Genomic DNA, 23,752 nt, shown 5'->3' with positions numbered 1-23,752 from the left:
GTCGTGACAAAGAATAATTAACCACCTGGTGATCACTGGCAATCAAAATGAAATTCTAACCTTGAGGTCTTGCAGCTCCTCATGCCCCTCCCGTTCTTCACTGAGAGGACTTAGTGTCAAGCATTCAGGAAAGCTAAGCTCAGGCTCTGGTTGAGGGATAGGCTCAAATTTGAGTTGGCTCTGCTTCTTTGTAGTGCAAGGGGGGCAGATGTACTCTTGCCCTTTCTTCTCCATCGTACGGCCCTGTGTTTCACTGATACCAACACAGTCGCCATGGAACCAATCCTGGCAACTGTCACAGCAGATCATGAACCTAGACGCAAACAGCAGTGATCAGGAAGTGAAACTGACAGATGGTTGATGTATGCAAACCCTTAAAGACAGAAATGAGCATATACCTTTTATCTTGTTTCTGTCGACAGATGCAGTATAGAGCATTTGAGTCAGAGCCCTCAGTGTCGGATATGGCTGAAAACTCTCCTATATTGTTGTAGTCTTTTTTCTCCTCCTCCTCGTCCTCCTCCTCTGGTGCATCATCATACTGGCCAGGAGTCACATCGGTAATCTGGTCTAAATCAGTGTCTATGATTATGCAGTCTGAGCTTGATTGCTGAGCAGGACTCAGAGTAATGTCAGAGTTAGCAGATGATATCTCTATTTCAGAAGGGCTGTGTGGATTATTTTCTTTTTCCTCCTCTTGCAAATGCTGCAGCTGGTGCTCAGCTGGAGGGATGGATCCGAGTAGAACCTCATTATCATCGCTGTCATCTACCATGCTTGACTGAAGTGCCGCTGCCCTGCCCCTCCCTCTGCCCCTACCTCTACCTCTTCCCCTACCTCTTCCTCTGCCTCGACCCCTTCCTTTGGCCTTTCCTCTTCCACCTCTCCCTCTAGGTCTCGTGTCATCCTGCCTGCCTTTAGATGTTAGTTGCTCCTTAATCTGTATCAGAGTCATTTCATCGCTGTCCTCTTGGCTAGATATCACCACCACATCCTCAGTTTCCCCTCCTGCCATGCTGTCAGAAGCAACAGGCTGTGAGATCTCCATGTCATCACCAGGTTCAATAATATCAGGCCCCTCAGATTCATCTATAATCTGTGGAGGACTCACGATGGTATCAGTGGATTCCAAAATGTCAGGGACTGTCAGTGCATCTGACATTTCCATTGGCAAGCCCTCATTCCCGCCGAGCAGTGAAAAGGCAGTGTGGAAGGCAGACCCAAAATCTTGCCATAAGCTGGGGTCAAGGCTCCCTCCTGTAGATAGTTCAGAGGCTGGCTTGCTCTCCTCTGATACAGGCGAGGATGGGGCAGACCACTCAAGGTCATCTAAAACACTCCTCGTTGAAAGAGAAGCTCTCTGGGTTGTGTTGGTTTCTGGAGTAGCCAGGGGTGTCTGGTTGGTTCGACGGCTTCTGCCTCTGCGTACAATTGGAGGACTGTGGGTTAGGTCTCCAATTTCATCCAAGAACTCCCTTTTAGCGATGGTTGTCCGCCTGAACCCCCAAGACTTTTTAACCTCAGACATGGTCGGTCTAACACTCGTCTCTGCCCCTTCCGACTGGCTCAGCTGCTCCCCTAGAGAAAGGCAGCAACAAACAGGATTATTAAAAAGGGAACCAAGATCTCTTTCATGTTTATCTGCAGTCTGCCCATTTAGGCCACTAAAAGACTAAAAGGACGGGTTTACCTGGATTAGTAGCATCACTGTTATTTTCCATTGGGTCCATACTGACATCCATAGGTAGCTATCAAAACACATAAGATATAATTTTTTAGTACACAAGCTTAGAGGAATATTAACTATTGGACAAGTTGAATAAGGGCTAAATGCAGAAAAACAGGTACCTCTGCAAATTAGCAGATGACTGGCAAAGCCGAATTTTCAAGACATGTGAAGTGTCATTCCACTTGTCTCTGTTTGCACCTTGGTAAATTTGGGAGGGACATACATTAGGATTACATTAAGGACATTATGAGTCAATAATACTGTAACAGTTTAACTTGATTACAAATAGTGGTTGTTGTATGTGAAGGCAGACGTGACCATCAAAAATATATATATATATAAATATATAAATATATTTTTTAAAAGGTAAAACAATTGGGTTTACTATATGGTTATTTCATATACACGATTGAATTGTTGTTTATTGAATTACCAGAAAGCCTGCTATATCGTGATATATATCGTTTGAGATATGAAATAACCTACAGTATATTTGAATAGAATAATTTAGCGATCGCTCAGTCCTAGTGCAGACATAATTAACTTCATTGTAGAAAAAAGAAATGTACTAACTCGCCACATATTTACGTTGGTGTAACTATATAGGTTTTGATGCTTTGGAAACGTGTGCATTTAAAACAACAATTGAAAGGGAAACACATGGTGAAAACTGCAGTTTTCAGCGTTGTGTCTAATTAACGTTAACATTAATCCCAGAATGTCTCATTTCTAATTTTTTCGCTGTATCGGACCGCGTTATCGACTAAATCTACCCAGGCATTATCTAACGTTGGTTGACTGTTGCGTTAAGGCCTAGCTACGTATCTGATCTGGTGGAAAAGCCAGCCTGGTGCAGATGGTTTATTTAAGCAAAGACTCGTCAACAGGAGTAATCCTTATGTAGGAAGTTCACTCCAAAAAAAATGTAACAGACGCTCGTTAGCATGACAGAAACGAAACAGCCCTTACTAATGTCACTACCGAATCCCAGTCGGCTGTGAAGGCGCAGAAACGAAACGTCCTTGTTCTGCAACGATACCCAAACACTCAAGAGTTATTTCGGTGACGAACGACATTGTTCTCTGCATGCACCTAATTCACCTAGCCGCTAGCTGCTACACTACCTGCTAATAAATGCAATGAGCTGCAAAGCCAAAAGTCTCCAATATTACCGTCAACAAGAAGAAAATGTTGCACGCGTGTACATTAACACCCTGTGGAAAACTGAAACCGTACCTTGGACGAAATGATTACTTTCCAGTTATTATTGGATTCGCTCAGCTAGCAAGCTAGCTAGCACAACCTTCCATTTTCTCTGCCTTTCTTGCTGTTTCGTAATCTCGCGAGAATTACGCGTCACTGGCGGGATCGGGCAGCACCGTACTTTCCTGTAGATCAAGGTTCAATCAGTGGTCGTTTGATTTGTGATCATTTCCATAAAAAGAGGTCTGAATGAATCAAGATGCGTTGTATTATGTTGATCAGAGCATTTTTATTTTTTCTTCACGAATCCATTTATTGTATGTACAATATGTAAACACAAACGAGACAAGCTCAAAACAGACATGCTCACAGGGAATAATATCCAGCCAAAATACAATTTCTATTAATGCCTACCCAGTTCTTAGACAGTCTGATCAGGATTTACGTTAGCCTTGGATAACCAGTTAAACAGAGGCTTCGCTTAGAAGTGACATTCATATGAAGTAATTTATTTTCAAAAACTTTTTTTGGACACATAGAAATGTTATTTCATTAAACATACAATAAAAACATAACACTATAAATATTGTTCAGGTATTTTCTTACAAAAACTTTGTACAGTTTAAATTGTTTAGTTCTTTGAATAAATCACAGATATTTTTTATGTAGGTCTTTACAATGTGGAACTACAATACAAAATTCATGAGCCAAAAATGCCCCTGCTGACATGAAAAGGACATAGTTGAAAACAATGTTTAAATTTGCATTACTCAAAATATCTCAGTTGACATGAAGATGACATGGTTTAAAACATAAAGATGAAACTTGCATAACTCATAATACCTCTGATGAAACCATGATAAATGAATTTAAACTGTTGATGGCTATTTTTGTCTCATTATATGGAGAGCAATCAACAAAATAAAAACAGCCATGTAGTACTTAAGAGCAGCATTGAAAAAGTGTAAATATTCTGTGGGTTGATACAATCTATTTCAGACTCGAAACAAAGTGGTAACAAAGCTCTAACAAAACTACAGTATGAAAACATACAACCTTACATTTTATTTCTCAAGACAGACTACTTTCACATGGTGAATCCACCTGAACACAGACTTGTGATAACTGCGAATGAGGGATGAACCAAAGCAAAGTCCACCAAGCAGATGTACACGTGGGAATGGAAAAATCAAAGTGATTTGTCACGCAGGCCTTTAAGCACCAAGTTTGAAGCAGCATCATGTCTGACACGACAAGCCCCAAAGCGGCCTTGCAAAATGTGCAAGAGTATCTGTAGTGTAGCAGTTAGGTCACAGTTACGCCAGCACTGTCCTTGCTCTTGTCCAAATATGTAGGAGAGTTGCTTTTGTCTGATATGGATCCTGCTCCTGAGGGCAGGGTCTGTGTGGCTGGAGAGTGGCTTGAAGATTTCAACGAAGGGTCGGAGTTGGACTCAGCTTCTGGTTCTTGCTGCGAAGCTGTGGCTGGAAGGAAAAGGAACATATAAAATGAGTACATGGGCACTGTATATCTGTGCATGTTTGTATTTTTTGCCTACTAGGTTGGGTTAGAGACCAGGCAGTGTCTATTAAGCACAATGGTGGGTTTACAGTAGCTGGGGCTAGGTGACCGTGGGGATGACTTTTTAGGAGAAATAACAAGGATGACATGTCCATTAAACGGATTACATTAATTGTAAAATATATATTTATGTCCAAATATAGTAAGCGTGGAGAAGGAGATTGAATAAGAACATTGTCTGTTTAAAAAAGTAAACGAAAATAGAACCCATCTGAAAATAATGGGTTTCACATCAGACTGAAGTGTAAGTGTATACAGATTATGTTTGATAAAAATAATCTGCTTAATCCACTACTTTTGTATCAAGGACAATGTATTTATGGCTTGTTGTATAATACACAACAAAACTCCAGTCATTAAAGTCCAATAACTTTCTATAAATCTGGTCTTCAGGAAATGATCCATCTTGATGGCAGAGATAATATATATATTCCTTTACAACTTTACTGCTATGTGCTCGACATGTCAAATTGTATTTTAGTTTTGGATCACAGCATTTGAGAAGCAAATTCTGGGTACTTCATCAGAAACAGGAAACAGCACAACTGGGGAAACATTCATACTGAGAAAACAGGCCGAGGACTGTTCTGAGAAAAAAACAAGTGCAATTCAATCCTATATAAAAATCTACATTGAATAATAAAAATGAAATTATTGAATAATAAAATACTTGAGCATACTATTTTGTTTTTTTGAGTATCTTTAGTAGACCATATTAAATCAACATAAGTGGAAAATCTAATAAAACAGTGGCTTTTGGTATTTACAGTACATTTGCCAATTCATTTTTTATTTTTAATAACAATTGTTTGACAGCCTCTGCATCACAGGACTCAACAACAGATATTGCCCAAATGTAATCTATATATTGGACACACTAGTGCAGTGTGAGTGATTGTTACCTGACTGTGTGCAAGACTTCATGTGTTCTGGCCAGTGGGCTTGCTGACAGGGGTAATCACAGTAACTGGTATTCCAGCAGCAGTAGAAGATGGCCTCCTTCCTGCAGTTAGCGCACCACTGTTTTTTTTTGGTCTCGTCCACTGCCTGCTGCTTTTCCAACTCCATCTGTTTTTTAACCTCAGCCATCAATCGTTCTCTTTCCTGCTCCAGACTCTGCCTCATCTCTGCCATCGTCAGTTCTGCATTTAGAAGAACAGAATAGAATAGAATGCCTTTATTGTCATTGTGTTAGGGTAACAAAGGAAAAACAACTTGGAACTCCTACCATGTGTGAAAAAGAAACATCTGTATTCATATAACATTCATGAAAAGACTGATTCAGTAATACATCAACTCTTTAGAAGTGTGGTGACACATTCCTGGAAGCAAAAACTTACCGAGATTGTGTTTCATCTCGGATAACTCTTGTTGATGCAGCCACTGAAGTTTCTCAATCTCTATCCTTAACCGTCGAATCTGTGGTAAGAATACACAGAGATTAAAACTTGCAAAGTGTTTCCCATTATGACACATTACATAAGCATCAGTCTATATGCAAAAATGTACCTCTGCAATTGTGTTTCCTGATGTGCTTTTGGAAAGATCATTGTATATTTCAGTCATCGTTCCTTTTATTGTGTCCATAATCTGCAAAGTTTGGCCAAAAACAAGTGATTTAGTCCACAGTTATAACTACTTGCTTTACATCCTATAACAATGAAGTGAACAGAGGACAAATTCAATTTATGGGAGATAAAATTACTTTGTTGGTGTACTTGGCTATATCAGCAGCCACCTCTGCTGAGCCTGTAGGGATCTGCAAGTCTCCTGACATGAAAGAAGTGGAGCTGCCAGATGTGACCTGGGCAGCAGTGGATGACAAAGTACTCTGAGGCATGTCTTTTTGCACTGCAGGGGATAAAGACAGGAAAAAGAGAAATAGTGCATCTTTTAATATACATTTTTATCTTAAATATGTAGAGTTTAATGTTCAGATGAATGATTAGGCTGGTGTATATACCCTTGGCCGCCTGTCTGGTCTGATAGCGGTTACTTGAGGAGTTCTGCTGTTGAGACTGCAGCTGCTGTGGGCTGCGCGTCTGCCCCGGACTCTGGGCCGGTGTCTGCGCTGCTGACTGCTCTTCCTGCTGCTGCCTCTGCACCTTCTGCATATGCCACTTCTGAGAGGACGTCTGGAATTTGGTTGGATTCCAAACCACTGCCCGCTGTACTGCCTGAGCTGTATCTTTAGGCAGTAGAGGGCGCTGTTTCTTTACAGCTGCAGGTACTGGGGATGTTACGGAGCCTGAGGTAGAGGCAGGAGGAGGTGCACTGGTTGATCCGCTGGTTGCCGTGGTGGCACTGGGCTGACCAGAAGCTGCAGTGGAAACAAGGTTGAGGGCTGCTGTGATGGCGGGTTGCAAAGACTCTTTCCGGTTAGAGGCAGCTTCTCGTGATGGTGCAGTTATAGCAGATGAAGGCAGTTTTCCTGAGCAGAAAAAAAAATAATAGCTTCATAAGTGTGAGGCATTTTGGATTTTTAAATTGGGCATTTAAGACCAAGAGGGTTAAATGAGGGAATAGATCATTTTTGTAGAGTCAACTGGAGACCATATGGGAAGTTTTGAGAGTAGACTCTTTTACACATCAAAGTCTGTTAACAGGTCTGTATGACTGTATATGTTGGAAAAAAAGAAAAAAGAAAAAAAAGGGGCTTCAAGGAGCTGCACTAAATCTGCCTCAAGGGTTTTTGCTTGAGTTAGTGGTCAGATGGGGTTGAAGACTAAAAATAAATCTGGGTGTGTGGAGTTAGAAATAGGTGAGCTTCCAAGAACTCTGTAACCCGTTCCTTATCTGTGCTTAAGGCAGCTCAAGGCTACATTAGCTGCTACTAGCATTAATCACCTGAATCTCCAACCAAACTGTTGATGGTTGACTTGTGGGTAGTGGGTAATATACCAAGTTTTAACAGAGGAAAAATGTGTAAAATAAAAAATTATATATATATATAAAAACACTCACTATATAACACTCTGGTTGTGCTGCATCAAGTTTGATACTTACTATCCATCTTGTAAGTCCCAACTATTTTATGCAGGTTATGTGTGTGCACATCACTAATCCAAGGAATGTATAAATAAGGAAACTGGATAATAGCCTCAGACATCACCCTAAAGACAAGATAGCTGAGAACATTTAGTGGTGGTTTACTTGAGGAGAATTGTTCAACGGGTTTAAATTTTGATGGACATTGAAGCTCACACTGGCTTGCACTTATTATTTCCTTCCAAATGTCCTTCAAACTGCGACAAGTCCTAATGACAAGGACAAAATGGATACAGTATCTCAAATGCCTCACCTTCCAACTTGACGACATTAGGCTCTTTGAGAGTTTTGGCAGAAGAAGCCCCTGGCTCTCTTTTTGCCCTTTTTGAGTCACGGCCTCCATGTTCATCTCCCAGGTCAATCACCAGCTCTCTTTCAGAATCAGAGTCTTGCTCAGCCGCTGATGTGACAGCAGCTGCTCTGCCCTCCTCTAGGGGTTTGGGTTTATTGTCAGCGAGAGGCTGAGACTGGGGCGTTCTGGGCTTGTCCTGGAGGTCCCTATCTGGGCCAATGCTACCCTGCTTGTCTTTGAGCAGGGGTTCAGGGTTGGCTTTATCTGCTGTCCCTGCAACTCCCTCCTTATTCTCTTCCTCCGCGCTTGCTTTGGGCCTTCTTCTCTCTGCTTTGTCCTTGTCGTCCTGGGCAGAGCTCTTTGGCTTGTGTTCCTCGTCGCTGAGATACTCGCTGTCACTTGAGTCAGATTTCTCAGAGTCCTCAGAGTCACTGTGATCCACTCCTTTATACACATCTTCAGAGATCTCATCTATTCCTGTACGGAGAAACATACATTCTTGATTACATGTTTTATTAGTTAAAACTCTTTTTGTCAATCTCTCTCTCCCCTTTCATGTCTTCATCTGTCCTGTAAAAATAAAAGCCTAAAAATTCCACACACAAAAAGAATCTTAAAAAAACTGAACGGCATCTAAATAAAGCAGGTTTGGACTACAAGAAAACACACACAAATAAATATTCTTGAAACTACTGGAGGATTTTTTGCCAAAACTAACACAAGGTGAAGTGGGTATGTACCAAGCTGTGCTTTGCAGCTCTCAATAGTCTTGTCCAGACTCCTGATGGGTCTCTTTGTGCTGGGGAGGGGAGCCAACACTCCTTGTTGTTGCTGATGTTGCTGCTGTTGTTGTTGTTGCACGGTCTCACTCAGCTCCTTCAGATCCATTTCAGCCTTTACCCGATCTGAAAGAAACAGGTGAATGTTCGATTTCAGTACTCTTTAACACAATAAGGATGATTAACGTTTATGACAACATCATTACATTATATTTGCGCTGTAGGTACTGACCCAGGTTGAGATTGAGGATGCCGCCAGTGCCTGCAGTCCTCTCCTGCTTGGGCACCACATTAGGGCTAAAGGGCTTCGGGCTGCCTGCCATGCTACCTGCAGGACCTATCTTCCCAGAGACAGGAGATGCTGTAATTACAAAATGTAAAATGGTTGGTGTCACTCCACTCATGGTGATGTTAAACCTGCAATAACTGATTTGTTTGACATCATCACATTTTAAGTTTATACAAGTAGATAAGAGGAACTTGTTAGAGAACAGCTGCCTATTTACATATCCAGCAGTTACAGAGCAACATTAGCATTCATTTATTTGGATTAATGCTTTTCTCCACATGAAGAATGTAAGTCTAATATTCATAATATTCAGCGCTGGTTTGGACTCCAACTCCTGAACAGGCCAGACAGCTGAACAATGAGCTGAAACTCGCTATAAAGCTCCGTAAAGCTGGGGGACAACTGCCAATTCGAGGGATTATTCTCTATTGGTTCATCTCTACGAGCGACCCCTTTCACACTGTCACATTGTTTTCACATCGTCATGTGATACATTGCTATTACAAATATATTGTTTATAGCCATCATTTACTTACCAGTACAGTCCATTGATTCCTCTCCAGTGCTGTAGTGGAAGGCAGGATTCCTGCCAGCCTTTTCCATATCCTGCTCCCCATCGGACCCTGTGTGAACTGAGGAGTTGGTGCTCATCGGAGACCGAGGCATGTCTGTCATTGAGACCCTCCGACTCATGCCACTGGGTGTGGAACTCTTACTGAGGACCATCTTAGGAGATGCGGTTATGTCAAAGTTGAAGCGAAGTTTATCAGTTTTCTCTGTTTTCACTGTCCCAGCACTGGGGTTGGAGGGGTCCAGTAGCATCTGTAGCTGGTTGTTGGGTGTGTACGGAGTGCGGAAGGGTGCATAGTTGAAGACCCCAAATTTCTTGCGAATGTTTTCCACATAGACTTCCATCTCTTGCATGGCACTGTTGAATATGCTCTTTGTCTTCTTAACAGAGAAAGGGATCTCTTTGGACATGAGGTAGCAGTTGTTTATGGGGACCCAGGCCCTACATAAAGCAACAAAAAACATTCACTGAGTAAGACTAACCATGATACTAGTTTATTTTTGGTCCAACAACCCTAATTCATAGAGCTAATTTGCTCTACATGCTCAAAAGCTTCTCTCACCTGTCATGTTGCCCAAAGAAACGTGCGTCTACCTGCCCGTCCTTTTCCCGAAGTGCTTTTGCTGGCCAGAAGGGAAAGCCCTTTAGCTTAGCCCAGACAAGGGGGTGTGGTTGACTCTAAAAGGGACAACGCAAAATAATTCAATGCCTTAGAGATCTAAAATCTAAACCAAAATGTATAAATATGGTATTTAAGATTGTGTAAGGACCTACACATGGCTCACAAAACCAGTTGTCCCTTTTTTGGCATGAAGACAGATAGCACTCTGGACACACCTCAATCTCATTCATCTAATAATACATATTAAATAACAAAGATGTTATTCATTTTTAAAATCAGGTACATTTGCAGAATCTTTGCAATTAAGTTACTAAAGCTTCTTTACCTCATGTTCACAAATCTTGACAAGGACCTTTGCAGTTGCTGTTAATTTGTGATTACCTGAAATAAAGACACAATCCAATTTATGGTTAGAAATTAGCAGAGTAGAGGGATTACTGATTTATGTCAAAGTGGCCTACCTCCATTATAGATGATGCAGTTATGTAAGATCCATTTCATGTCAGCAAGAAAGGCTTCAGTGCAGCCATACATTTTCTTTTTGATAGTCTATTAAAAAGTGAAAATAACAAAATCAAAGACAAGATACTACAATGAAAATAATGAATTATATGGAAAAAAAAAAAAGCCACAAATCTTGCTCCAAAGTATCGTTTTTTACTTTGTTTGGGTATTGTATCTGGAGTTTTACTTGCGACCTGTACTGTACTCTACACTTTTTGTTTGCAGTGGTATCTTGTGACAACATTTGTTCCATTATGTTACTAATTATTGTGTCCTCAAAGTAAAAGACACTCACTCTGTTGTCCCTTTCATTCATTTAGAATTTTTTTAAGATATTTTTTGCATTTGTACTTTGTGCATTCTATTTGCACCATTTTTATGTGCAAGTTAAAATAAAAATAAAAAAAGAACGTTACCTTCTCTAAAGTAGACAGGTCCATGGGGTGGAATATATACTCTGCATAATCCGGGTGCTGCTCCAGAGACACAGGTTTCTGGAAAGGCTCAGTCTGCTCATTTGAGATATATGTAAAAAATAAAAATAAAAAACAAAAATAAAAAAAACATATGCATCAGCCAAAATTTGGATGTCTCATGTCCTGTATAAATTTCCTGGACTTTTATGTTTGAATAGAAAAAGGTCAAGATAAATTAAGTAAATTTTATTTACATGCCCAAGATCAAAAATTTGCCTTAAGGGGATTTACACAAAACATTTTCTTAGACACAGAAACATTATAAGACGCCTATTAAACCAGCATAAAATGAATCTTTACAAGTCTTACCCCAGGCTGTTTAATCTTTTGGAGTGCAAATTTGAGCAAGTAGGAGAGTTGGTCTATTGTCAGCATTGTCATTGCCTTGCTCTGGGTTTCAATGCATTCAGCAACTGTTATTTTCTGTAACAATAAAAAGTTGAGTTATTAAATGCATTACTGAACACGTCATGAAAATAAACATCAAGCAAAAGGACTTTGATACTAATCTAAACTTACATCTCAACTTCTGTAAAGTTAACATTATGGGATTTATTTTTTGGATTTAGAGTGTACATATATTCCAAATTGTGCCAATGAAAAGAAGTATATACATATTAAATTTCCCTTTAATGTTAAAAAGCAGATCAAAACTTCAATCCTCTAACATCTCTCAAACTTGCAGTGTGAGCATTTAGCTTGCTGGAGTGTCACACCATGTGCCAAGAGGTCTGTAGGTTTTTGGATCAACCATTGACAAAAGCAGTTGATTTCACCGATAAGTTCCTTTTCTCTGGCTAATGCTGCTCATGGCACATAGTCTGACACCCCTTTTGTCACTAAGCAAGCAAGATTGTGCCTTGCCACAATCATTTGTTTACAGCTACACACATACACGTCTTCTGCGAGATACCTCACACTCTGGACAGAACCAGTCGCCCTCGGGCTCAGCTGGTAGTTTGAGGCACTTGGCGTGGTACACCCTGGGGCAGAGCTCACAGCAGAGCACCTGGCCCTCGCGGTGGCACAGCCAGCAGTAGAAGTCATTCCTGCCGTCCTGCGGTACAACATCAACAGGGTCTGTGGTGAGTGCTGGCTGCTTCATATAGTAAAAGGGACCATGTCTTAGCTCTGACTGAAATGCAGGCAAGAGAAACAGGGGGGCAGGTTTCAAAAAACAGGCAGGAACACAAAAGGTGCAGTGCAACAAAAACAAGACATGGTGGGTAAGCAATGAAAGCAGCATAGAGGGTAGTAAAATTGCTAAACCTAACAAAAGACTTTTTAAAGCAATTAGGAAACTATCTGGACATTTGTTTGACTGTTTCAACTGTGAGACAACAAGACTAACCCAACAGGTTTAACAGCTGTTCTTTTAATGGTTCATTTAGATAGCTCATCTTTCGCCTGAGAGTAAACAATGCAAAATACAATTCTCTTGTACAAACCCCAGATATAATGAAGATGGACGTTGTGTAAAATGCAAATAAAAACAGAATACAATGATTTGAAAATCCTTTAACATTTTTCAATTGAATACACTACAAAGACAAGATATTGATTAAATGTTCAAACTGATAAACTTTTTTTGCAAATATTTCCTTACTCACAAAATCTGGGACAGGGGCACTTCACCACTGTGTTACATCACTTTTCCTCCACTCAATAAGCGTCTGGGAACTAAGGACACAATTTATTGAAGCATTGTAGTTGGAATGCTTTCCCAATCTTGTTGGATGTACGACTTCAGTTGCTCAATAGTCTGGGGTCTCCGTTGTTGTATTTTGCGCTTCATAATGAACCACACATTTTCAATGGGAGACAGGTCTGGATTGCAGGCAGGCCAGTCTAGTAGACAAACTCTTTAACGACGAAGCCATGCTGTTGTAACACGTGCAGAACGTGGCTTGGCCACGTCTTGCTGAAATATGGTCCCTGAAAAAGACGTTGCTTGGATGGCAGCATATGTTGCTCCAAAACCTGTACGGACTGTATCTTTCAGTATTAATGGTGCCTTCACAGAATTGCAAGTTACCCATGCCAAAAGGGCACTAACACACTCCCATACCATCACAGATGCTGGCTTTTGATCTTTGCACTGATAAGAATCTTGATGGCCTGGAGGATAGTCCATGATTTCCCAAAAACAATTTGAAATGTGGATTCGTCAGACCGCGGCACACTTTTCCAGTTTGCTTCAGTCCATGTCAGATGAGATCGGGCCCAGAGAAGCTGACAGTGTTTGGGTGTTGTAGATATATGGCTTTTGCTTTTTACGGTAGAGTTTTAACTTGCACTTGTAGTTGTAGTGGTAGGTGACAAACTGTGTTAACTGACAAAGGTTTTCCCGAGGTGTTCCTGAGGCCACGTGGTAATATCCTTTACATAATGATGTTGGTTTTAATGGAGTGCTGTCTGAGGGATCGAAGGTCACGGGCATTAAATGTTAATTTTTGGCCTTGCTGCTTACATGCAGATTTCTCCAGATTCTCTGGATCTTTTGATGATGTTGTGGACTGTAGATGATGCAATTTCTAAATACCCTGCAATTGTACATTGAGAAACGTTTTTAAACTGTTGGACTATTTGCTCACGCAGTTGTTCACAATGTGGTGAACCTTGCCCCTTCCCCTATGACTGAGCCTTTGGGGGATGCTCCTTTTATATGCAATCATGTCACTCACCTGTTTCCAGTTAACCTTAATGTTCCAAACAGGTGGTTTGTGAGCATTCCTCAACTTTCCAAATCTTGTGTTGCCCCTTTCCCAGCTTTTTTGGAACGTGTTGCAGTTATCAAATTCAAAATGAGTGAATATTTGCAAACTTTCATCAGTTTGAACATTAAATATCTGGTCTTTGTAGTGTATTCAATTGAATATAAGTTGGAACAGATTTGCAAATCCTTGTATTTTGTTTTTATTTAAGTTTTACACAACATTCCAACTTCATAGGAATTTGGGTTTGTAAATACCTAACTGGTACTTTGCTGATGATACACTAATGGATGAATAGAAGCTGAGGCATCTGCTTTTACAGCTCAAGATGATGTTTCACAGTCAAATTCATCTTAAGTTCAAGTCCAAGTCTTAAGATTACATCAAATCAGTGTTGGGTATTAATTAATCACGAGTAGTGGTAAAATTAAATTTCAGATTATTAAACAATGAAAGCATATATAACACTGGTAAAAATATCAAAACAAAAGCACTAGAATTTTCTTTGAATGTCATGCAAGTTTAATAGAGGACTGAAAAGGGCAAAAGGGAATCACTCAGAACCACATTCATTTGGCAAGCAGATACTGAAAACATATGCATCAATCATACATCATTAAAATGCATAATGCTTAAATTCAGCAAAATGACAGGACGTTAATGACCAGAGGTGATTGATAATATGTAAAATTTCAAAAAATATTTTTTTTAAACACTGAGCTGACCAGGTAACATCCATACATGTTTGTCCATCTTAAAGCTGACACTTACCTGGTCTTTGTGACTGTTGACGGCCCCAGGCTTCTTCTTTTTCTTGAGAGGGCTTGGGGAGGTGTCCGAAGGAGAGTGTCCATTGGAAGAATGAGTGGGACTGGACACCTTTCTCTTCTGTGGTGCCACTGGTCGTTCCGCTGACCCCGGTGGATCAGGGACTGGAAGCGGAAGCACAATCAGGTCATCACACAATGGTAGATAGGCTTGCATTGTTCACTGCACTCAACACATTACACAAGCTTAAAAAGATTAAAACACGGGTACCATGATAGTAGTTTGGCTATTTCTAGAATAAATCAAAAGGATGCAAATAATCATCAACCCTAATATGTGATTGCCATTATTCCACATTCTTAAGAGCTTAGAAAACCAAGGTAGTGCAAATTTAAAGCATTGTTGCGTAACTATTGTACCTTAAAATAAAAGCTTAAAAATCATTTTGATGCTACACTGAATTGTAACCGGGAGAATGGAGCCTCCTTCATTCTTACTCCGTGCCCTGAACATCTGTTCTCACACTATGTAACTTTGGTGAGTGGGTCGGATCTCCACGGAGATATGTATAATGTTTTAAGGCAATACTATGGAGTTTCGTGAAATGTTGTCATATTTTAATGGAGAAAATGTCTTCTGGTTTTCTATCTAATGTCCTCTGGGTGCTCAGCCCTGACTCTTTGTGATTAGGGGGTTTCCTGATGGACAGAAACCTTTACTTGTTGCTAAAGTAAAAGTAAGTAAAGCTAACTGCTGACTGCTGCTAACTGTAGCTAGTTAGCTCAATTAGCATGCTGCTAGTACTGAGAGCTTGGCGCACTGGGGGAGTGTTGATGTTTACACTGCTAGCACAGAAGCTTTGGGCTGCTGGGAGGAGGAGGTTTTTAGGCCCAGGGAGAAAGGGCAGAGAACAGCGCTGGTGTTGTGCCATCACCAAAGCCGGGCCAGCGTGCAACGGAATTCGCTGCCTCTACGGACATAATGGCAGAGGCGAAAAAACAAAAACGACATTGACAGAGGAGGCTAAGAAGAATAAAGGAGAGAGGGACCGAGCAAGAGGCCACTAGACAAGAGTATTGTATATCTTAGACTGGCTTTTAGTCATCGACAAGAGCTTTGCAAAATAAAAAGGCTGCAAGACATCTGTTGGACTATTAAGTAATATTAGCTAGCTTGCTATGCCTTGTGTTGTTGCACATGCTTGATGTTTGACATAAATTCAATGGTCAGATGCAGTGCTCAGCTTTTAGAATGTTGTCATCATGATAACATTAGCATCAAGTACTGACAGCAATCACACTGATCTAAAAAGCAATTTTTGAAGATGCCACTTATACATATTAGATTCCCACTTTATAGAAACAAATAGTTTGAGAGCTCCCTCTGAACTAACAAGACCTACATGACAAATTCTAAAACAGGCAGGCAGTCAGGCATAGAGGATTATCTTTGCAGTCTTAAGAAACCAACAACATGCATTACAATGCGCTTGAAACTTACAGTAAATAAGCTCTACATTCTCTGAAACTAAGACATCTGAGATGCTTAACTCTTAATGCGAGGTGCTCAACCTTAGAGACTTACCTTTGGATCGTGCAGATGCATTCATCCCCTCTACCACATCAGACTCTGTCTTTATCTCCTCCTCAGCCAGACTGCAGAGCACCAAAAAAGAGCACACAGAAAGAGAGGCAAATACAAAGTCAGAAAGGATATTCAGAAACCATATCAGCAGAACAGTAAACAAGTGGAACACCACCTAAGGCACCCGGCCCCTGAGGATCTGTCAATAGGGACTCTGCAGGTTTCCATTGTTATTGTTTTCATTTAATGTCAGCACATCTCTGACATTGTGCTACGAAGTTCAAATCCTTTCCATATTATCTGTGACAAACAAGTCTGAATATGTTCTTAATGTTCCAAGAGGGAGAATGGGTACAATTGCCATGGCAACATCTGTCTCCGCTAAGCACAAGTTGGTATTCATAACACAGGGCCATTTTATTACCCTGCAACTCTGTCCTTCAGGAGACATTGCAGCTATAGATTCCAGTCTGACTAGGTCCTGATCTTTGCTGTGCTTTGTTTATAACAAATGGCAAAAAGACCTATAATAAGGAGAAAGGAGACAGAGGGAGTTCATATTAGTGGAGGGACATTTGTCTCATGATGATTAACAGTATACGTTTCTACTAGCTCTCAAGCCTCTTCAGTAACAACAGGATGACCCTGAGGGATTCAGGCCCATTCTTAGAGACCAATAACAAGCGATCCATCTAATAAGCTTCAAACAAGGTCTATCTAAATATTCTTGACCCAAATCTTCACCGCATGTATATTTAAAGCAGGTTTCATAGCCAAACTTGTGTTTCTATCACTGTCCAATTGTCTGTAAATGTGGAAAATTTGGAATTATACACACATATACATAATTGTGGAGTTACAGAAACATTTTCTGTAAAACCAGCATTTTCTCCTGCTGTGTTTACAAAACCAATGTAAACGAGCTAATATTGATGTCATGAAGCCATTAATTAAAACTAAGAATACTGTATCTCCAATATGCACATCTAGCACTGAAAAAGCCAGATTTTCCAGGTCTCTGAGCCTGTTCTCATCTAATTTCCTGTGAGAAAAAAAAATAAAAAAGCACAAGCATGAAGGGGGTCTGGCGATAAATGAAAGCCTTTGAGTATTTGGTTCCTTCTTTGTCAGAGCAACAGAGGGCCCTGTTCCAAGGATGTAGTCTTTATTCAAAAGCCCCAAGAAGAAAACCCTCCCAAGGACCCCTGACAGGTCACAGACTCGACCAGCTCATAGCTTTGGCTGCAGCTCTGGTTTCCAGCTAGGATGATGGGTTTACAGGTTATGACTCAAAGGTCAAACACATTTGTGGGATAAGCTTTTTCTCTTCTGAAAGTTAAGGAATGCTCTTCATGTCCCCTCCTCCACCCTTCAAAAGACATTTCAGACAAAGTTGATCAAATGTCAGTTCACTAATAGGCATAGGGACATAAAAACACATATCCTAAAGGCTTTAATGATTCCGTTATAACTGGCCCAACTCAAAATAGATAAGATGTGATCACATCAACCGTTAAATCTATACTCGTTTAAACCCCAAGTCAACCTTGGTGTTTGCCACACAATTTTGGTTTAACAATGATTAAAGTATCTTCTACCAGACAAAATACCACATATGTAACCAAGCAAACACAATCACCAAGGCTATTCTAAATACATTCCCTTGTTCCCTCTTTAGAGAATAAAGAAATCTTAACCTTGTTGTTTGAAAAATGGCAAACATGGTTTGAGCAGAGTTTCTTCAAAGATATGGCATATGGGTATCTTGTTTCAGCCTGCCAGCAGTTTCACCCACACACACACATACACAGTCCAACCCCTCCAGGGCCTTCCTGTTCCGGAGTGAGTAAACAAACAAGGCCCACCTGAAAATAAGACATTAGCCAAGCCGCTCTGCTACACGTACCACAACCCTGAAAAGAGAGAACATTCACCATCACCAGGCACAGCTGCTGAACAAAGTGCCACAGCCCTATATTGTGTACACACTAAATGGCAAGACAACCAGGAAGACAGGATGACCAATAGTAAAAAGGCATGATCCAAAGGACATTCACAGATCAGGAGATAGGATCCGTCACACAAGGAGAGTTTAGGCAAATAAATCCTCAGCAGATTCTGAGAAATATTCCAGAGAGACGCGGGTTCAAGAAAACACTGACAGTATTCCCCTCTGAAAGTAGTACCTGATGGTCAGGAAGGAAACAACACTGACTCAATGCCTTTAGATTCCACTCCTGTGAGAGACGAGCAGGGTTCTCTCGTCACAGAAAATGGAGGCCACAGCTTGCTCCCCTCCCCCCTCTCCCCCATCCCCCACTCCGAGCCTCATACTCAGGCACTGGCACATCCATGCAGGAGGACCAGAGAGATCTGTGGAGATTACAGTCCCAATATTTTCAAAAACACAGCTAGGTCAAGACAAACCTTCACGGCAGATCACAAAGGTAGAGAGGAGGAACGCAGAGAGGGAGACATGAGAAAACCCAGCAAAATGAGAAGCACTCATTTCTCTTTTTTATGTCTTCCATCCTGGCTTGCCTCCTTCCCTGAATACTGCTGTCATAGAATAATTAGATTTCATTTTAAAGAAAGAGAGACCATCACTGTGAAGCCACACATATCCTGGCAGAGCTATTCTCTATTCTTTAAAGAATGTGCAGTTCTTCTTAGACATAAAGCAGACAAATATCTGAATAAATGGCCTTGCTTCATGGCAGTCCAGGAAAGTAATTCAATGCCAACTTCATTATTGTACTCTTTGCTCTGAAACTGCCACTGAAAACACTTGGGATTAATACCATTGACAACAAAACATCCTACTTACCCTGCTACTCAAAACCCAAGAGAGATTATTAGGTTTTGTAAAATATCAAGAGACATTCAACTTTCACAAGACCAACCGCATACAGACAAATAAAAAGGCATACTATTAGCTTTTGGTTTTCCTGAAATCCACAAAAACATAAGAAAAGTAAAAGGTATAAGATCCTAGTTAACATTTAATAAATTAACAAGTTAACTACATCAAGACGTCTGTTTTATCATGACTCATTTGTAAATGTTAAAACAATGGATCAACACCAAACTATACGTCAAGTATGCACAGAATATCCTGTATTAAAGAAAGATTTAACCTGGATTTTATATATGGCTGAAAAGGCTGAATCAAAGATGGCTGTGGAATTTTCCAGAAGGCCCTTGCTCTCCCTGCTGCTCTCCCTCCGATTGTCAATCTTTAACCTCAACTGCAGCTGCAATTGGCTGGAGGGCCAACAGGGTGGAATATCATTGGTCGGCAGCGCTATGCCACATGGATCACAGTGTGCAGGCTCCCCTCTTCCTCTTAAAAGGCACTTTTGCTGCAATGCAGATTTCCCCCTGCATTAAACGGGTTTTATTCCTTCAGTTTAGCTTGCCCTTCTTGATTATGACAGCATAAACCGGAGGGATTTGAAAAAGGTCTTTTGGGAGATTATATTTTATCTGTGATGCATAACTCAGCGGCTCTGCTATTCCACCTTTGCCGTTCTGTTTAGTGGCTACATTTCCTCAGAAGGAGGCCCACGCGATTTGTCCAATCCCCACGAACGTTACATATGGCTGACGTATCTAACTATCAATGTAACATTTATATTACAGGTTCATTCAAGAACTGTGGAGCAAAATCATTACTTTTCAGTGGTCAAACTTCTGATTTTGGTGTGAGAGGGAATAACTCTAAGAGGAAACTGATAACGTTACTATTTTCTGGCTGTTGTGTAGATGAAACACGCCTTGTGTCAGGCCGCAAGAGAAAAAAAAAAAACATTCTTTGTTTTCCCCCATGCATTTGAGACTACTAAAACTGTGATACATTATGTAACACAATGTAGTCAGTGCTCTGAAATATATATAACGGCAAAAAAACAGTAAAGAGTTTCCTCATACACTGTCTTTGTGTAGATTTCTTATTAAATATCTTGAAATTTTATGAACCTGCATTTTTATCTGTTTCTTATGTATTTATGACATTTCTGTTGTGTAAAAACAGAAAAACAATACAGAGTACTATAAGTGAAAAAAAGAAAATATTGCAATGTATGCCTCCAACATGTAGACAAACACAAAAGGGCGTGTGTCATGTAAAAAAACCTGTTATGTCTCATGTTGTTTCTCTGTCCTTGCAGTCTGATCTGTGAAGATAAAGCTAGAGTTCTCCTACGAAGAGCTCACCAAACACAAAATGGCCACTGTCTGTCTGAGGATCACAGAGTGGAGGAAGCTGTTTCACAATAGTGCTATAGAGAGGACGAAGCCCGGGACTGTAAACGGAGGCCCTGTGGCTTTAAATAGAAGTAACCTGTGAACCAGCATCTTGTTTCTAAAGATTTGATGGAAGAATTGGAAAAAAGGTTTGCTTTATTTGGCTCATCCTCTCATCAATAAGGAGTGTAGAAACCCCATCCCCAGTACAGTTTTATTTAATATGTACCAAGTCATACAGTTTTCAGTTTCTGAACAATTTATTTTACATGTACAATATTAAGACTGAAAACCAGTATTAGTTATGCCCTGCACTCCTGGTGCTCCCAACTAGCACATCTGTTGCCCCCCCACATCTATTACCCGGGCTGGCATGACATAAGAAAACAGCACAGAGGCAATCCACTTGCAAAGGGTACATAATAACCCCACCTCCTCCTCCTTCTCCTCCATTGCCCATCCCCCATTCTTTCTCTGCCAGGCTACAAGACAGGACTGCCACAACTTAAAGGAGATGTGGGTGCCATTTTATAATCTAAGTCTCTTTTGTATTATAAAAAGGAACAGGATTTGCCATGGTTCACTCTGCCTCCTGTATGGCAGCCTGGTTGTCTGGGGCACCCATGTGACCCTGAGACACAGAGAGAGAGCAAGGGTGAGAGTCGTTACCCAACCCCCCACCCTCAGCACTGTGGAGCAGTGAGGCCTGGCGAGGCCTCCAACCCACCCCAGCTCCTCCTCCTCCTGCACACTAAACTGATTTTAAGGTGTGCACATTCATCATGAGAAAGCAACAGTTATCACAACAACAAGAAGGAAGCCATGTTGTTATCAGAGAATTGAGATAAAAAAGACAGAGCTTACCTCTGTGGATGCATGGCTGCCTGACACACTGTTATGTCAACACTTATAAAACATGGAGGACACTCTCAGCCCTCAGCCGGGGAAGGCTCCGCTCTTCAGGCAAGGCGATCAGGCCCCAGTGATGTTAGCCAGATCCTGACTGGTCGCTTTCCTCACAGGCAGGATACAAGGCTGCGTCTGATTGGCCGAAATGTTTCCTGAATAATTATCTTTGTTCAGTGCAGGCAGGGGCAGCACTGTGAGTGTCAGAGCCAGGGGAAGAAAAATAAGCAAAGAGCTAGGCCTAACACCACAAAATAACATTATTAGTATGAGTCTTTTTCACATACAAACCCCATATAACAATGATTTGAAGCTTCCACATGTAGAACCTGGTGGTAGTTGTCTTTAGAAGTGGAAATGGCAGCATGTAGACTGTGAGGAGCAGGACACCATGGCTTCCATTTTTTTTTATGTGGAGAGGGCCTTTGTTTAAACTCCTCCCTCCCTCTTGGCTGTTTCCACAGAAAAGAGAAGCTGTAGCTCCTCACCTATTTTGGCAATTCAGTCTGAAAAAAGAAAGAAAAGAACATTAGGCTGCTAAAATGAGAATTGATATAGTCAAAACACTATGGTTTATTTGTAAAGAAAAGGGAAACAGATGTAGAGCTTTGAGGAAGCCTTGCCTTTTTATGCCACACGCTATTGTTACTGTAATACGTATTTACGTTTTAGGTAAATAATGGCCCAGTTAGTGTCATATGTAGATATGAATATATTAACAATCCCATGTTGTAAAATGTAGTAACTATAATAAACTAAAATTAAATATAAAATATATACGTATGTATTTCCCCATCTCCCCTCCAGTAGAAGGAATACAGAAATTCCAATTGTAACACTGGATGAGCTCTGTATAAAGTGTGTTTAGAGGTTCCCCCTTCTATGTCTGTGCTATAACAGTGAAAAATAATAGTCATAAAAAATTAAACACAGCTGGATAAAGCCCAATATGTTGTTGTCCTTTTGACATTTAACAGCAGTGAAATGCTCAGTGATCAGAAACTAGAAAAAAACAATGTAATAACCCTGCCATAAATATAAGCTATCTATAATCTATATTTTTCTTACAATGTTGCCATTTTGACTGAATCCGTTGTCAATTCAATTCTTTGATCATTTGGGTTAGGTGCATTTGTATAGCTGTATAGCATGTAGCAGTATGACATAAATACATGAATAGTCCCCCAAAAATGTAGCGGGGGTGTCTAAATATTAGGAAGAAAATGCTTAATGTTATGCAAGCCATTACAACACCAACACAAACTACTGCCTCTTAAATGGTCATAAAGTCTGGTTGACTTTATAACACACTATACAAGCAACTACAGTCTCCACTCTGCAGTGCACTAAGCATGGTTTGCCGTTTTTATGGTCACTAGATGAGAGTGCATGCACTGACAGGCCTTTCCACGGTTTTCTTCTCCATAGATGTAAAAGGGCGTTTCAAAATACCAGAAAGACCCGTCAATAAAGAAATCATAAAAGAAAATAATAAAACCTTACACATACTACTGATCACAATAATTACTATTGAGCGCCCTTGCCCCATCTTTTCTCGCAATAACACGGAGGGGCTCAAGAAGAATTTCATGAATTTGTTAATGAGAGAGAAAAAGCTTAACGCCCAACGTGGGGCTCGAACCCACGACCCTGAGATTAAGAGTCTCATGCTCTACCGACTGAGCTAGCCGGGCGCTGATGAAACATTCATGTGCTAATCTCATTACCTTTTCTAAACCATTTTACTATCGTTATTTTTCCCACTTAGATGTAGTAAATGCTTCTAAACCATCTCTGATTTGAAGTTGCGTCATGTGCAGGTGTAAGGGGGGGGCAGGAGAATTAATTTAGCCAAGTTTTTCTATCCCATTTCTGTCTCATACTGTCCTCTAGCGGTAAAGAACTAAGAGTGTTTTATTTAAGTTGTGTCTTTGAACTAGGCTAAAAAATATTCAGTTACTATGGTAACGTTAACGGTACGCGTTATTGCACGGTCCTGCTTAACGGCCCAGTTAAAGCCACAACAAACTAACGTTAGCTAGCTAACACTTTACTAAAACAATGGCCCACTAAAATTGGCTTTCGCTAGCGTATTTACATAACGTAGCTTTCCAGATGACACAGCGCTTGATGGCAGTGAAAACGTTACAGACCGAACAGCAATGATGGGATAGTGTATCTTGAACACCGTGTAAACGTTAGTTAACGTTACCTGACGGTTTGGTTTTCTCCGTAAATTGTCCGTAAATTACCACCAAGTAAGAGGAGACGCATTAAAGCCACCATAATTTAACTTAATTGACGTGTTTGCCTTTTAAAGGAGGGCACGTTCCAGCATATAAGATCGCAACTTCCGGTCATTTTCTTTCCAAAATAAAATGTTAAATGACAAAGACGTGAGAAAATGTACTTTTAATGTAATAGTGTATTCATTTGATCCC

The 23,752-nt window shown here is 40.6% G+C and overlaps 2 protein-coding genes and 1 non-coding gene across 16 annotated transcripts in view; all 3 read right to left on the bottom strand.

Annotated features, from left to right (window-relative positions):
* Positions 1-3,084, bottom strand: part of LOC116692242 (uncharacterized) — a 35,831-nt gene extending 32,747 nt beyond the window's left edge. For 5 of the 9 annotated variants that reach the window (XM_032520354.1, XM_032520355.1, XM_032520356.1 and 2 more), the window contains exons 1-5: positions 2,966-3,084; positions 1,849-1,927; positions 1,691-1,748; positions 399-1,578; positions 61-313 (exon numbers count right to left, since the gene is read on the bottom strand). In XM_032520354.1, coding sequence (XP_032376245.1) covers positions 61-313; positions 399-1,578; positions 1,691-1,742 — 1,485 coding nt within the window. In that variant the 5' untranslated portion in view covers positions 1,743-1,748; positions 1,849-1,927; positions 2,966-3,084. The remainder of the gene's footprint in view (positions 1-60; positions 314-398; positions 1,579-1,690; positions 1,749-1,848; positions 1,928-2,965) is intronic. The other 4 variants (XM_032520351.1, XM_032520353.1, XM_032520359.1 and 1 more) reach the window with 2 other exon arrangements.
* A 117-nt stretch (positions 3,085-3,201) lies between these two features.
* On the bottom strand, positions 3,202-23,680 carry LOC116692531 (protein kinase C-binding protein 1). Of its 6 annotated transcripts, none has more exons than XM_032520898.1 (22): positions 23,524-23,680; positions 21,599-21,817; positions 21,270-21,505; positions 16,161-16,231; positions 14,580-14,740; positions 11,990-12,229; positions 11,404-11,517; positions 11,035-11,127; positions 10,576-10,663; positions 10,440-10,495; positions 10,267-10,344; positions 10,055-10,170; positions 9,458-9,933; positions 8,865-8,993; positions 8,594-8,758; positions 7,815-8,330; positions 6,477-6,944; positions 6,219-6,364; positions 6,023-6,103; positions 5,854-5,932; positions 5,416-5,655; positions 3,202-4,416 (listed from the first exon to the last, which is right to left on the bottom strand). In XM_032520898.1, exons 3-22 carry the CDS (start codon positions 21,281-21,283, stop codon positions 4,238-4,240), a joined length of 3,510 nt encoding a protein of 1,169 aa, XP_032376789.1. In that variant the 5' UTR covers positions 21,284-21,505; positions 21,599-21,817; positions 23,524-23,680; the 3' UTR covers positions 3,202-4,237. The 6 variants fall into 6 exon arrangements, with proteins under 6 accessions (XP_032376789.1, XP_032376788.1, XP_032376791.1 ...); XM_032520897.1 differs by having other exon boundaries at positions 21,603-21,817; XM_032520900.1 differs by having other exon boundaries at positions 12,008-12,229; positions 21,603-21,817.
* On the bottom strand, positions 22,933-23,005 carry trnak-cuu (transfer RNA lysine (anticodon CUU)). The gene has a single exon. It is a non-coding gene; the product is annotated as a tRNA-Lys (tRNA).
* Positions 23,681-23,752: the final 72 nt, after the last annotated feature.

The sequence above is a fragment of the Etheostoma spectabile genome, chromosome 7, assembly GCF_008692095.1.
Source record: "Etheostoma spectabile isolate EspeVRDwgs_2016 chromosome 7, UIUC_Espe_1.0, whole genome shotgun sequence".
NCBI lineage: Eukaryota > Metazoa > Chordata > Actinopteri > Perciformes > Percidae > Etheostoma > Etheostoma spectabile.
The sequence above is the reverse complement of the archived record's forward strand: the minus strand, read 5'-3'. Positions and strand labels throughout refer to the sequence as shown.